At 45.2% G+C, this 14,626-nt stretch overlaps 1 protein-coding gene across 1 annotated transcript in view; it reads right to left on the bottom strand.

Annotated features, from left to right (window-relative positions):
* Positions 1 to 3,060: 3,060 nt before the first annotated feature.
* Positions 3,061 to 14,626, bottom strand: part of MXI1 (MAX interactor 1, dimerization protein) — a 51,982-nt gene continuing 40,416 nt past the window's right edge. The window contains exons 4-6 of the mRNA XM_059821078.1: positions 10,923 to 11,037; positions 9,559 to 9,730; positions 3,061 to 4,996 (exon numbers count right to left, since the gene is read on the bottom strand). Coding sequence (XP_059677061.1) covers positions 4,833 to 4,996; positions 9,559 to 9,730; positions 10,923 to 11,037 — 451 coding nt within the window. The 3' untranslated portion in view covers positions 3,061 to 4,832. The remainder of the gene's footprint in view (positions 4,997 to 9,558; positions 9,731 to 10,922; positions 11,038 to 14,626) is intronic.

Below are 14,626 nucleotides of genomic sequence, written 5' to 3'. Positions count from 1 at the left end.
TCGACATGAGCGTTCCTCCTTATGAAACAACTCTTTAGTTTTAGTCAAACACAGCAACACCCCAAACAGAAACCCTAAACACTACATATTTCATACCACAGCCATAGTACCGATACCCATAGACTCTTTATTTCTGCTTCTGCCTAATAATTAGAGGGATCAGTTCTCTCTTCAGGAGGAAATAAGCAGAGAAGCAGGGGTCAGTGCTGATGTACTATCCCCAATTAAACAACCTGCCTTTCTGTAACAGGTCACTCCAAAGGAAAACATTGTGTATGTAGCCAACCACTCTCCTCTCCCATGTTCGTCCTCCCAAACATCACTCAGATCTGTTGGCCAATTTCAAGCAGATTTGACAGCGCAGCAGTATTTTCTAGGTATTTTGTGCAGATTGGTGAACAGAGAGGAAGAAGGATGCACTCCTCCTCCCTGAGGGTCCCACAGGACAATTCAGAGACTGTTGTGGATGCAGAGGAGTTTCGGTCACTATCAGGTCACAGAATTTATCACTCACCAGAAAATCTGTCCACAGGACAAAGCCCCAGAAAAAAACATGAGGCTTTATTCTGTTATCTATGGACTGCTTTTTCATTATTAATATTATCACCTCCCTAACTTCAGAATGAAGTCTTGGCTTTTACCACTATCTTCCAGGAAGGGACCCCAGTTTCTGTTCCCAATGATGTATGGCTGGTGCTAGAAAATATGCAACAAGAAAAGATTACGATGCTGGGGGAAAAAAAAAACCAAACCAACCCACAAAACTATCTCCATTTAGTGCACACAACTGATCCCACTTCCCCTGAAGCCAAATGTTTCATCCATTTCAACAGGGCAACGCAGAAACACGGACTACAAACAGGGAGCAGCAAGTACAAGAGAACAAAGAGCAGAAAAGCAGGAGCTGGAGCACACCCTCCAGAAACAGATGGTAGCAAACAAAAGGAAAACACAACCACAAAACCTGGAAAATGATAGGTCTGCATAGTTAACCCCATTTCTATTGACCTACAGATTTCTTGAGACAGACGGATTTGAGACCACCTTCGTCACTGACATGCCTCTAATGGAACAGACATTAAAATGACCTTCAAGTGACAACTTGACACAGGATAACCATGACAAATGCAGCCAGATAGTCATCTCCACCTTGTCTGCAGGCACGAGATGACATACTGTAATACGCTTGTGTCAGAAGAAGGAAAATGCTGGATGGTTTTTTTAATGGGTTTGTCCGTAGCAAGAGGACCCACCGGGGATCTAATTTACAGGGGGAGGACTTGACAAAATGAGTATACGAGGGAGCTGTGCATGCGTGTGCATGTGTGTCTACTACGTGGGCAAGTTGCCTAAGAAAGGTATATCCAATTCTGTTTTTACAGGAAAAGTCACTATATTCTTGTAAAATTAAGCAGAGAATAGATTTAAGACTTCTGTTACTCTACAAACACAAAAATAAAGCAGAAAAACAATAGCACCCATAAAGCAAACCATAAAAAAACCTCACACAATTTTGCAAAGATGAAAGGAAAATGTGATTCTGTGCCCAAATTACCATGTGGTGAGAGTACGTGGATGAAACTAGAGTTTATGTGGTGGGCAGACACCTAGGGCCGCAGAGGGGAAGACTGGGAGCGAAGTATTTCACTTTACTCTCTACTTGCAGAGGAGTAAAACAAGGCCCTCAGAAGCAGCACAAACCCTACACAGTTGTGCATTAAAAAATCCTAGAGTTGGGAACCCACACAGCAACATGCTGTCAGTGTCTTTATCTTTTGGGGTGAATGAGCAATTTAGTCATCTTGAACATTTTGACACAACAGACCAGACCAACGAAGGGAGACGTGAGGAGTGTGACAGGCCGTGAGGTGCAAGCATACAGAAAAGGCCAGAGTCGACAATACAGTAATAAAGCAGTGCAGGACAACCTCAAAAAGCCAGAGAAATGTTTCCATCACATAACAAACTACCCACACTCTAGCTGAAATCTGCTAAGACCTGCCACAAAGAACCCCCTAGCACCAGAGCAACCAACCCCATGTCTTTAGCAGTTTTTGTAAAAGCTCTTCATTTTTTTTTTATCCCTGGTTGTCTTCCTGGCTGGACCACTGTTGCCAGCTGAGTGGTCAGGCAGGTGGCTGGAGCTGGAAGCTCATCTCCTGCTACGATTTTCCCCATTGTATTTGCACTTGAGAGCAAGACCCCTTTGAGTTCACAATGCTAGAAAAGGTAGGAGATACCAAACTAGCCCTGGAGCATACAAGCAAACATTTCAGACACGTTTATTCCAACCAGAGACATGTCACTGTTTTATACCAACCAGGAGAGCAAAGCCATTCCCCACCCCTTGAACTTCAGTATTTCTCAGCTGTGGTATTTCTTCCCCAAGTGGCCCTTTAAAACAAACAGGAATAACAGGAATTAGGTGGTGCTGGGACAGCTACAGAAAAAGGGTCATAAATAAAGAAATCCCATGGGTATTCAACTGCTCAGCACCAGGGCTGCTCGTGGTCAACACTTTCAAGGAGAATAATAATGAATAAATAAAACAGGCCTTGCTAGAGCTAAAGTTTCCCACTTTTCACCACTCAGAAGACTGCCCCAAACCTTGTGTCATCCAGAGATTACATGGACCCCAAACATAAATCCAAGCAGCATTTCTTCTTTGAACACCCCCGGGACCCATTTGTTAACCTAGAGCTCAGTTCAGTCTGTGGCAGACTCCTGCTCCTGCCAGGTCACCTCCCAGAAGGAAGAACAGATGTACTGAGCCACTGGATTATATACACACAAATGAAAACAGATTTAACAGCAGCAACCTGATCCAGACTTAGTAAGCAAATTAATTTAAAAAACCCAAAACAAGCAGAAATCATTCATTACAGCCATGGAAAGATTACTGTGTGTTGTGCCTCTTGCAGGGGATGACACATTCTGGAGGTGAGTGGGGGAAACATCAGAATAATTAAACACAGGCAACTTATGATAAAGCAAAAATCTACAGCAGACTTGCACAGGATCTTCTCATCACAGGATCGAAGGGCATAAGAAGAACAAAGAGTCAGCTAAAGTGATACGAATGACCAAGATGGAAGAACACAACTCATTTCAGATACAGAAATGTTTAATGGTGTTAAAGTGCTACTTTAATGGGGACCATATGCTAACATTTAAACACAATTCCACTGCACTGCTAAATATGGTTGTCTTTATTTTTTTATTTTATTTTATCTCTTTTTGCCCATCCCTACCTAAAACAATAAAATAAAAGCTAAAGGACTGAAATTAACAACCCATTCAAATCAGCAATAAGTTATGAATTTTATAAAGCATTTTTTCCTCTTTTTTTCTTAGTAATGAGGGGTAGTTAAATTACTTAAGGATATACAAAGTTTCAAACAATGCCATAGGTGAGGATTCTATTAAGGTTTTTAAAACTTGGAAAACAAAATAATCCTGGCCATTAAAAAGACAAAAATAAAAAAAGCAAAGCCCTCAAAGTGCAGGTTAGAATGCTCGTCTCTGAGAAAATTAGAAAAGATTCGCTATAATAGCTCTTAACAGCACCTGCACAGATAAGATGGCAAGGCCCTTGGGAACAGGACGTGCAGTCAAAACATTACATTAACATGAGAGACGTGCTGAGCTTAACTAGGTTAACTACTGGACTGGAACTTCCAAAGTCAGCAAAGGGAATGATTCTAAAAAGAAAATCGAAGAAACCCCCACCAAACCTGGCCTCTTCCAGCTAGCACAGCCTTCATCCGTTGTGTGCATGGCAAAAAGCATCTTTGCATTTCATTGGGTCAAGTGCTTCATCAAAACAGAGATCTTTTCATGGCATAAATTCATATAAAAGACATCTAAGGTTTCATACGGACAAGCTCTAAAAAGACGCATCAGACTTGGGGTGTTTTCCCTCCCAACACATTTACAAATGTTTATCAAAAAATCTCTTCAAATAAAAAGGTCATAGTGGCTCAGTATCTCGGCATGACTTTCTGGCATATCACCTCTCATATGTGCTGGTTTCTTTCTGTCCTCAGCTGGTTGTGTGCCTGCGTATGAGCACGTATCTACCGGGAGATCTGCTGTCGGTGTCATAGCCTGAGGCATGACACAGCCCATGATGTGCTGGTAGATTACAAGTGTGTACCTCTTGCTTTAGGCACGCATCAGAGGTACTTGCTTTTTAAATGATGTCCAACAGAAAGCTGAGCTGGATGGTGTTCTCTCCTGAACATCTCTCTTTGCTGCCCCTCTCTCTGTGGGTACAAAATGAGACCTTAATCATTATCATCGTTGTTACTCCTAGGCTACGTAAGCCTTTTTAGATTTCCTAGTACATTATGACAGCATTGGATTGTGATAAACTGTAGGACACGGTCCTTTTAGGACCACAAAAGCTCTTCAGAAGGGCCTAAACTAGGTTGTTCAACCTGAATGCAATATAAGAAATTCTGACATTTCTCAGATCTCATGACAGAGAGGGATGAGTCTCTAGTATCCTCTTTCAAACAAATAAATTCAAAACAAAGTGTTTCATCACTAAGGTCTAGATCCAGGTCCCACAGAAACAAACGGATTTCACTGACTTCAAAGGGGCTAGGGTTTGGTCTAACTTTTTGCCAGCAAGAATTGGGATTGGTAACATGACCAAATGAACACGTGTGGGTTTCTGTGGAGGCTTCCTTTACCCAAAAAGCTTTATATACAGGTCTCTCCAGGACTAGCAGTCAACATGTCATTTCTGAAAGAGGATACTGGCATCTAGGACCCAGTTTGATCACCCCAGTGAAATCATTCGCCCTGCGCTGTTGTCTCACTTGGTTCTAGGAAGCAAAAGAGAGCTTGACACTGGCGCTGGAGTAACCCTCGTCACTCCCAATACTCTGCAAGCTGCTGTGATCATCAATGTCACTGATGCTGGTTGTGCTGATATTGTCCACTTCTCCATGGGAGAACTCTGTGCTTTCAACATCCACTTCAATCTCTTCTAAAAAGAAAAATGAGAGAAACACACACAGGTTAGCACCACAGACCCAACGGCTCCCTTCAACCCAGCGAGCTGCTGGGACTCCCCTAGTCAGGGATGAAGCAGCAGTCTGGCAGGAAGACTTTCAGTGTTCTCCCTGGAATGGGACAGGCTGTGGACATGATTTATAAAAAGACTAGATATCAGCTTGGAGTTTTTCTTAGCGACTTGGCAAAGGGGGTTGACTCCTCTTGCATACAGGCCACACTATCAGCATAGGTGGGCCATCCCATACACTGAACTTACTGCACTACCTCTTTCTTTGGCGCTCTACTACCCCAGTGTTGGAAACAAAAAGAAAAAACACAGGGCAACAGAGAAAACTGAGCATGAAGTTACCCTGAAACATGCTACTTGCTTGATATCACATTGCCAAAGCCAGGACTACTCATATAAGGCACTACAATGCATTACTGTGGGGATCTGGGTTACTCTCAGAGATGCTCAGTGGACTTTAGAACATAAAGCTGATTTTTAAGACAGACCTAGAAAGCAGAGATCTAGTTAATCAGATATCTTGGTTCCCATGCCATTTAGGAATTTTCCAAAAGGATTTTTTTTTAAACTACAGACTAACACCAAAACTATACAGCATCTTTGGGTCTGCCAGTAAATATCAAAACACCTACTGTGCCTAAGTATCTCTCCACAGCAGAGATATTTAAAAAAAGAAAGTTATCTGAAGTCAGTTAGCCATTCAGTTCATCTCTATCCAGTTTTAACTGAGGAGATGAACTCTATGGGAAGCTTGGAAAAAAAGAGGGGGGGTTGTGTAGAATGACTCCAGGAATTTTAAGAGGCAATTTGCTTGGTTCTGTTTGCTTGGTTATACCATGGTACCGAGGTTATACCATGGCCCAAACACACAATGAGGAGCTGGATGTTGCTTTGCAATGTCCGCTCCAGGCCCACTAATATCTTCTTAGATTTTCCTCTTTGTGTTGCCGAGAGATTCAGTAGACCAAAGAGCACAATGGATATCTCAACTTTACCATCAGGTATTTAGATACCATCTTGTGATCACATTATTTTTCCTAACTAATGCTTTGGCATTTTAGAGAGCTTTTCAGAGAAACAGGTCACTTTAAATGCCACAGAAATCAGCTCAAGTTGACAATAACAACACTCCTTCCAGACTTAATTAGAACTCATGCAAAATACTAAACTCTTCATATATATATGTGCTGGTTTTGGCTGGGATGGGGTTAACTTTCTTCATAGCAGCTAGTATGGGGCTGTGTTTTGGATTGTATGGGGCTGTGTTTTGGATTTGGGCTGGAAACAATGTTGATAAAGCAGGAATGTTTTAGTTACTGCTGAGCAGGGCTCACACAGCACCAAGGCCTTTTCTGCTCCTCACCCCACCCCACCAGCGAGTGGGCTGGGGGTGCACGGGAAGTTGGGAGGGAACACAGCCAGGACAGCTGACCCCAACTGATCAAAGGGATATTCCATACCATATGACATCATGCTCAGTATATAAAGCCGGGGGAGGAAGAAGAAAGGTGGGGACATTCGGAGTAATGGCGTTTGTCTTCCCGAGCAACCGCTACGCGTGATAGAGCCCTGCTTCCCTGCAGATAGCTGAACACCTGCCTGCCGACGGGAAGTGGTGAATTAATTCCTTCTTTCGCTTTGCTTCTCCGCGCAGTGTTCTTTTGCTCTACCTATTAAACTGTTTTTATCTCAGCCCACGAGTTTTCTCACTTTTACTCTTCTGGTTCTCTCCCCCACCCCACCTGGGGGGAGTGAGTGAGCGGCTGTGTGGTGATTAGTTGCCAGCTGGGCTTAAACCACGACAGTCCTTTTTGGCGCCCAACGTGGGGCTCGAAGGGTTTGAGATAATAACAGATTCAACAGAACTTCTATCCTTTAAAAGTTATAGGTCAACATTAGTCTGTTTAATTTGCACCATGATCTTCTTTTTGCTATATCTGTTAAAGATTGGCCTGCGCTTTTTCAGTATGCTCTGCTCTGCAGTAATTAGTGACATTTTGCCTGGAAGATTTGTTTTCAAAACGCTGACCTTGAGCTGGATAATCTGGTGTTTGGTCTCTGGGCTGAAGCCCGTTACACTCCAACTGAAAAAGAAATATTAGCAGCATATGAAGGAATTCGAGCTGCTTCGGAAGTAGTTGGTACTGAAAGCCATTCAGCTGGCTTTAGATGTTGCTGAACGAGGGAAATGGCCAGTACTTTATCTCTATACGGAGTCATGGATGGTGGCAAATGCCCTGTGGGGGTGGCTACAGCAATGGAAGCAGAGCAACTGGCAGCGCAGAGGTAAGCCCATCTGGGCTGCTGAATTATGGCAAGATATTGCTGCTCGGGTAGAGAACCTGGTTGTAAAAGTACGTCATGTAGATGCTCATATACCCAAGAGTCGTGCCACTGAAGAACATCGAAACAATGAGCGGGTGGACCAAGCTGCTAGAATTGAAGTGGCTCAGGTGGATCTGGATTGGGAACATAAGGGTGAGCTATTTATAGCTCGATGGGCCCATGACACATCAGGACATTTAGGAAGGGATGCAACATACAAATGGGCTCGTGATCGAGGGGTGGACTTGACTATTGATGCCATTGCACAGGTTATCCATGAATGTGAAACATGTGCCATAATCAAACAAGCTAAGCGGCTGAAGCCTTTTTGGTATAGAGGACGATGGCTGAAATATCAATACGGGGAAGCCTGGCAGGTTGATTATATCACACTACCACGAACCCGCCACGGGAAGCAGCATGTGCTTACAATGGTGGAAGCAACTACCGGATGGATGGAAACATACCCCGTGACCCATGCCACTGCCCGGAACACTATCTTGGGCCTTGAAAAGCAAATTTTATGGCGACACGGCACCCCTGAAAGAATTGAATCAGACAACGGGACTCATTTCCGAAACAACCTCATTAACACCTGGGCCAAGGAGCATGGCATTGACTGGGTGTATCACATCCCCTACCATGCACCAGCCTCCGGGAAAATTGAACGATACAACGCAATATTAAAAACTACACTGAAAGCAATGGGTGCTGGGACATTTAAGCATTGGGATACACATTTAGCAGAAGCCACTTGGCTAGTTAACACTAGAGGCTCTGCCAGTCGACCTGGCCCTGCCCAATCAAAACCCCTGCGCACTGTGGAAGGAGATAAGATTCCCGTAGTACATATAAGGAACTTGCTGGGAAAAACAGTCTGGGTTATTCCTTCCTCAGGAAAAGGTAAACCTATTCGCGGGGTTGTTTTTGCTCAAGGACCTGAGTGCACTTGGTGGGTAATGCAGAAGAATGGGGAAGTCCAGTGTGTACCTCAAGGTAATTTAATTCTGGGTGAAACTAATCCATGATTTGAGTTATATGTTACAGGAACTACTATAGCAGGAACCACCTGAACCAATTGAGGACAAGCCTTACAAGAAGCAGTGCAAGTGCAGCAGTGACCCGACCTGAACTAGCTGTGGTGCCCAATAACTCCATGCAATACAACACCTCTTCTCTCCTGAGTGACCACCATAACAGATGGAGCCCAAAGTTATGGACTACATGAACTCAATGGACATTTATGGACATTTTACAAATATTTCACCGGGGTGGTCCATAGACTAAGGGAAGGATATCTGTGTACTATATCAAAAGATGGGAAGGGCGATGATAGGGAATGAGAACGTTTTGGATGGTGTGAGACCTGAGCATGATGTAAATGGTATGGAATAAGGGGTGGAGAATGTGCTGGTTTTGGCTGGGATGGGGTTAACTTTCTTCATAGCAGCTAGTATGGGGCTGTGTTTTGGATTGTATGGGGCTGTGTTTTGGATTTGGGCTGGAAACAATGTTGATAAAGCAGGAATGTTTTAGTTACTGCTGAGCAGGGCTCACACAGCACCAAGGCCTTTTCTGCTCCTCACCCCACCCCACCAGCGAGTGGGCTGGGGGTGCACGGGAAGTTGGGAGGGAACACAGCCGGGACAGCTGACCCCAACTGATCAAAGGGATATTCCATACCATATGACATCATGCTCAGTATATAAAGCCGGGGGAGGAAGAAGAAAGGTGGGGACATTCGGAGTAATGGCGTTTGTCTTCCCGAGCAACCGCTACGCGTGATAGAGCCCTGCTTCCCTGCAGATAGCTGAACACCTGCCTGCCGACGGGAAGTGGTGAATTAATTCCTTCTTTCGCTTTGCTTCTCCGCGCAGTGTTCTTTTGCTCTACCTATTAAACTGTTTTTATCTCAGCCCACGAGTTTTCTCACTTTTACTCTTCTGGTTCTCTCCCCCACCCCACCTGGGGGGAGTGAGTGAGCGGCTGTGTGGTGCTTAGTTGCCAGCTGGGCTTAAACCACGACAATATATAAGTGTGTGTGCATCTGTGTGTATGTATGTGCATGTGTGCGAGCAAAATCAGTAGCCTAAATACCAAAGGCCATAAGAAGGGGATAGCTGAGAGACAAGAAATGGATTATTCCCATGCCCTTGCTTCGCAGAGTCCTGGGGATTCAGTGCTAATTCAGTGACACCCACCTCGCTCTGAGTCTGAGCGATCTGAGGAAATGGTAGATCCAATGCTGTCCATTCGTATTCGCTCTATCTCCTGAGGACCCTGTAGTTGTTCCAGTCTTCTCTTTAGGAATCTTTGTTCCCGTTCCAGGTTCTCAAGCTGGTGTTGGCTTCTCCTCTCAGCCTCTTCAAGTTTCTGACATGATCAAATACGACTCAATAATTAATTTCATCCTTTGCTCCTTCCCTCCCACCTCCACTGCTCAGCCATCTGCTTTGCTTAGACCTTCCCAGATCCCAGAAGGATTTAAACTGCAAGAGAGTCCTGAACCAAGCTGCCTTGCAGTCTCCAAGAACAATGCCATCTCCTCACATCTTTTCCATCTCCCAAGTCCTGATAAATCATACACATTACTATAAGAAGTCTCTGAGGACTGAGCCTTTCCAGGGGAAACGATTTGAATTGTAGCAGTTTGTGGGTCATTCCACATGGGTTCAGCCACTTGCATTACCAAATCTGTCCACGAAGGGGCCTCAATTCCCTTAATCAAACCAATTCATGGTTTGTTATGATCCACTGTGACATAAAAACGTGCCCTGGGAGTTCTGTGTTCCTTGCTGCATGGTTTAGTAGGATTTCTCAGAAACAGTTTTCTATTCAGTAAGCGATTTACATAACCTACTACAGATTTCTTTGATCACAGCTGGGAAATCTACCAGGGCACTGTTCTTTGTTTCCTACAACAAGCACATTGCATAAGGAGGAGTCATTTCAGGCTAACTCTGTCCCTTCGGCAATGCTTTTTCTCCTTCACCACCCATCCTCCCTCCCGCTATCCTGACCTGTGACAAAGTATTTCAGCCTCTTCCAGATACTGACAATGCTGCATTTTCTTTTCATGCTTCACTTTGCCAAAAGTGAATCCAGAAGAGTGCTGGGCTAGCTGGCAGGTTCACACATGAAACCCCAGCAAGCCAACCCTGTCTCACGCTCTTGTGGTTCACGCTAATGCTTCGGCAGTGGAAACTCACTAGCACATCAGAAGAAAAGCTGCATTTCCCATCAAAATGCAGTCATTCAACGGTAGGTATGTTTTTCTTTGAAGAAATGCAGCTGTCAACGAACGATCACAATACAGAACAAGACCCCTGCTTTCCAAATCAATCATTTCCATAGTTAATGGAGTTCATTATGGACTATTCTAACAATGTGGCTTGTAGCAATGACAAATGATTAATCAAGGGGGCAAGGATTGCCTTTTTTTTTTTTCTTTGAAAAAAGGTGTTGGTTTCCTTCAACAGAGTTACCTCTAGGCAGCAAGAATGAGCGATTGAATTGCACTTCCCAACAGCCCAGACTGAAAGTAGCTGGGAAAAGCAGCTCTTACCTTGATATGTGCTTTGGCTTTGTTGAGCAGCCCAAGCGTTGTGTGCCTGGTGCAGTCTGGTCCTAGCGGTATCAGAACTTTTAAGCGTTCTAGACACAGGCGGAGGTGAGCTCGGCTGCAAGGGGAGAAGAGGAGGATTAGAGCTATGCTTTCAGAAAGGGAATGTAATTTCCTTCTCTACTTCCCTCCTACAAGGAAGTTTTCATGTTTCCCTCTTTCCACACATCACAAGATTCCCCACAGGTACCAGGACAGACCACCACTAAATGATTTACACTACAAACATCAGCTGCTCACCAATACTTGCATTATTGCTAACCTCTGACAGACACTGTTTATTTTCTTGCTGTCTGAACTGATAATATGACCCATCTGGATGAACTTTGTGCAGGGGCAAGGCACACAGGCAAATAGTACAAGAGCCTTGTTGGTTTCCTCTCTCTCAGGTTTTTGCTGTCTGTTTTGCTGAGAAGAACTTTTGTGAAAGCAGTTTTGAATGACTGCTACCCCCTGCACACTTGTGCACTGCTGGCTTGGGGACATTTGCTATGAACTAATTTAAGCACTGTCTTTTTGCACAAAAGTAAGAAGATCAATGAGAAAAATGGTCAGCCCAAAATACCTAAACAATCCCTGCTGGCAGTTTAAGGAGCTAGAGGGATGGTAGTTCCCAAGAACTGCACTCTTACTCCTTCCTGGGCCCAGGTCTGAAATGCTGCTGGGGTGCAAGGTCTGTGAGAACAAGAGAACCCAAGACCTTCCCCTGGGCAGTCTTCTGACCTTGGCTCACATCTACAATGACAGGCTCAAGCACGACAGTGTTGCTGATGATATGAGCCGTTTTCTGCAGAATATGGAAACATGTTCTGGAGAAAATGGTTCAGACAGCAGTGGCAAAGCACATCGTCCTCAGGCTGCACAGGATAACGGTTCCCACTGTCTCCTCCTCTGTATCACATATGCAGGAATGAACAGCAGATTTATGGAAAACTATCAAGTGTGGGTTGCCTTTTTCTCCTCCTTCTCTCTTTCCCAGACATTAATGATTTATGTCCAAACTTGTCATCCCAATCAATAACACAATGACATCAGCTCCACCATTCACATGCGAGAAACACTGGTGCAAAAGAGTCCTGAAAGCCTATCCCAGCCCCTGCTCATGCACAAAGAAACTGAATCTTAGCCTGATCCATCTCAATGCAGGGGAAGGGGAAAAAAAAAAAAAGAAAAAAGAGCATGGACAGTTCATTTTAATTTGTTTTTCAAATTCACTATTGCGCCCAGTTTGAAAGGGGTGGGGGAAAGGAGTCTGTAATCAGGCAATTATGTCAGTGACAAGCAAGGATGATTAAGGGTGGAAGGGTCAGGGGTTTTGCTGATGAACTGTCAGCACAGGGGAGTGTTCACTAGTGGTGCTGTAGCTGTGAGCTCCTCACTGTTTCTATTATAAATCTCTTTACAAAGGGTCCATCATTCTGTCTCAAGAACAGCCACAGGGCTGCATATGACCAGCAAGGGCCTTGAAGAACAAGTTTTTCATTAAATATTAACAACTGGAGGGGTGGGGAAAGGGAAATCATAATCCAAAAATCAAACTGAAAAAATAGTAATCACATCAATCTCATCTTTTACTTCTCAGCTTGCTCTAGGGCAAACCCCACTGACATTAACCCCATATGGCTGACATGGGGGATTTTTTCTACCTGGAAGCCCATTTTCAACTTAGAGTTTGATCAGCAGGAGTTGTGTGCACCCACTATAGGTGTTTGCCCAATGTCCCATGGTGACTTGTAGGGCGAGCAATGAAAAAGCATTGCTGGTTCACACAGGCGCTATAGTTCATATCAACCCATGGGAGACTCCACACTGACTTCTTGCAGCTAGAGAAAGGAAGAGGACGAGGTTCTTGTGGTTAAAGACATTCTGGGTTTTGAACCCACTTTTGGCTATGCCACAGACACAGAGGCAAGTCACCAAGTCAGAGCTGTCAGAGCACAGCTATCACGCTGCAGCATAGAGCAGCACATGTCTCTTCACAGCATGAGTATGAGCACCAGCCATACACTTCACCTACAGGATCAGCCCAAGTTAAAAAATGCAACTCGAGTAGAGCAAAATATGTGTGCACAGGTCTGGGGGCTGAGGAGCAGGGCCAGTTCCACCTAACAGGGGACTTGCTACTTGGGCAGCTTCCAGCCCATAGTGAAAAACAAATTATTTGTGCAACAGAAAACAAAAAGTTTGGTGAATCTACATCTAGCCAGTGTTAAACGTATCACAGTCCACTCCTGAACACAGAGAGAAATAGACAACACATCTACAGCCTGAGCTTTGGGCTGAGTCTTTGCACTGGAGGTTTTACCAGGAACCGGGGAAGGTGCTGCATCAGGAACTGCGATTCCTGGAACCAGCGATCAGCTTTGGGCATGAGTGAGCACTGGCTGGACTGCTGAGACAGCGGTTAAAAGGATGGCACTGTGATCTGCCACGTCAAAAGCTATGTTATGTGCAGACTTAATGACATTAACCATGTTAAGCACCTGAAAGCTATATGCAAAGATCCAGCCACATAATAAACCCCCGGACACTGAAACACTTCCCACTGTGCCCCAGGACCACGGTGGATCGAAGGTTACTGTGCTCTGTGGGCCCCGACAAGGGCAGGGAGACGACAAAGCAGTCAGAGGGTCTGTCCTCATGAGGACTCTGGGAAAGCTGGCAGAGACTTACTTCCCCAGCACATGTAGCCCCAAAGGGGACATTCCCCCAGTTCTGGATCCCCACATGGGCTCTCAAAGCCCAGAAGATTGGCCCAGGCTCACCCAGACGGTTTTCAGAGAAGCCACTCCTGCCAGCGGCTCTGCTGGCTGTCCACCAAAGGCTGTGGTCCACAGCAGGGGTGAGGGCCTCTACCCGCACAGCAGGCATCAGGAGGGGACACCTGCCTGCGACAGAGGGTGTGAGTGTGAGCTGATAAGCTCATGATGGTGCACAGCATGGCTCAGGCAACAAGCACACTGCAGGGGCAGGTGGTGTTGGCTGAGCCAAGGCAGGTTTGGAAGAGGTTTGACCAAAGCAATCACTTTTGTGCTGCTGGTGGATTTTCCCCTTGTTTTGCACTCAAGAGCTGAGCCACACTGGGTTTTGACACCACTGCAAATGGAAGTGCATTTGTATCTCCAACCACAGCCTAACCAAGGCAAATGCACAGGGCTTTACATTAGCACACAGCAGCGGGCCGGCCTTGGTGTGCAGGCTGGTGCAGAGCAGGGACAGCCAGACCCTTCAGCCCCAGCAGTCACCTCCCATGCTGGGGACAACACTGGTGGAGCTGCTTGGGAGCTCCCTGGCCCGACGCAGCTGGGATAGCGAAGAAGAACAAAGCCCACAAACCGTCCTGGCATGCAAGTGCGTTGCTTTCCTTCAGACAGATCAAATCAAACAGCTTCCCCAGCTCTCTCCCCTCTGTGGTGTTCAATACCTTGCCTTTTTACTTTTAAAATCTGACCTGGTCACAGTCCCTGACGCCTCTCAACTTCCAACAGCCCGAGCGGACCACAATGGGTTCTTAACCCTTGGAGCACACAGGCAAGTCTGATGCACTGATGGGTGGCTTCAGTAAAACCCAGAAATAAAACTCCAGAGCTCAAAAGCATCGCAGCAAACTTAGCTAAAAGACCATTTCAGAGAAAAAGCAATCACAA

Source organism: Gavia stellata, chromosome 9, assembly GCF_030936135.1.
Source record: "Gavia stellata isolate bGavSte3 chromosome 9, bGavSte3.hap2, whole genome shotgun sequence".
Taxonomy (NCBI): Eukaryota; Metazoa; Chordata; class Aves; order Gaviiformes; family Gaviidae; genus Gavia; species Gavia stellata.
This window is presented reverse-complemented; position numbering and strand designations above follow the sequence as displayed.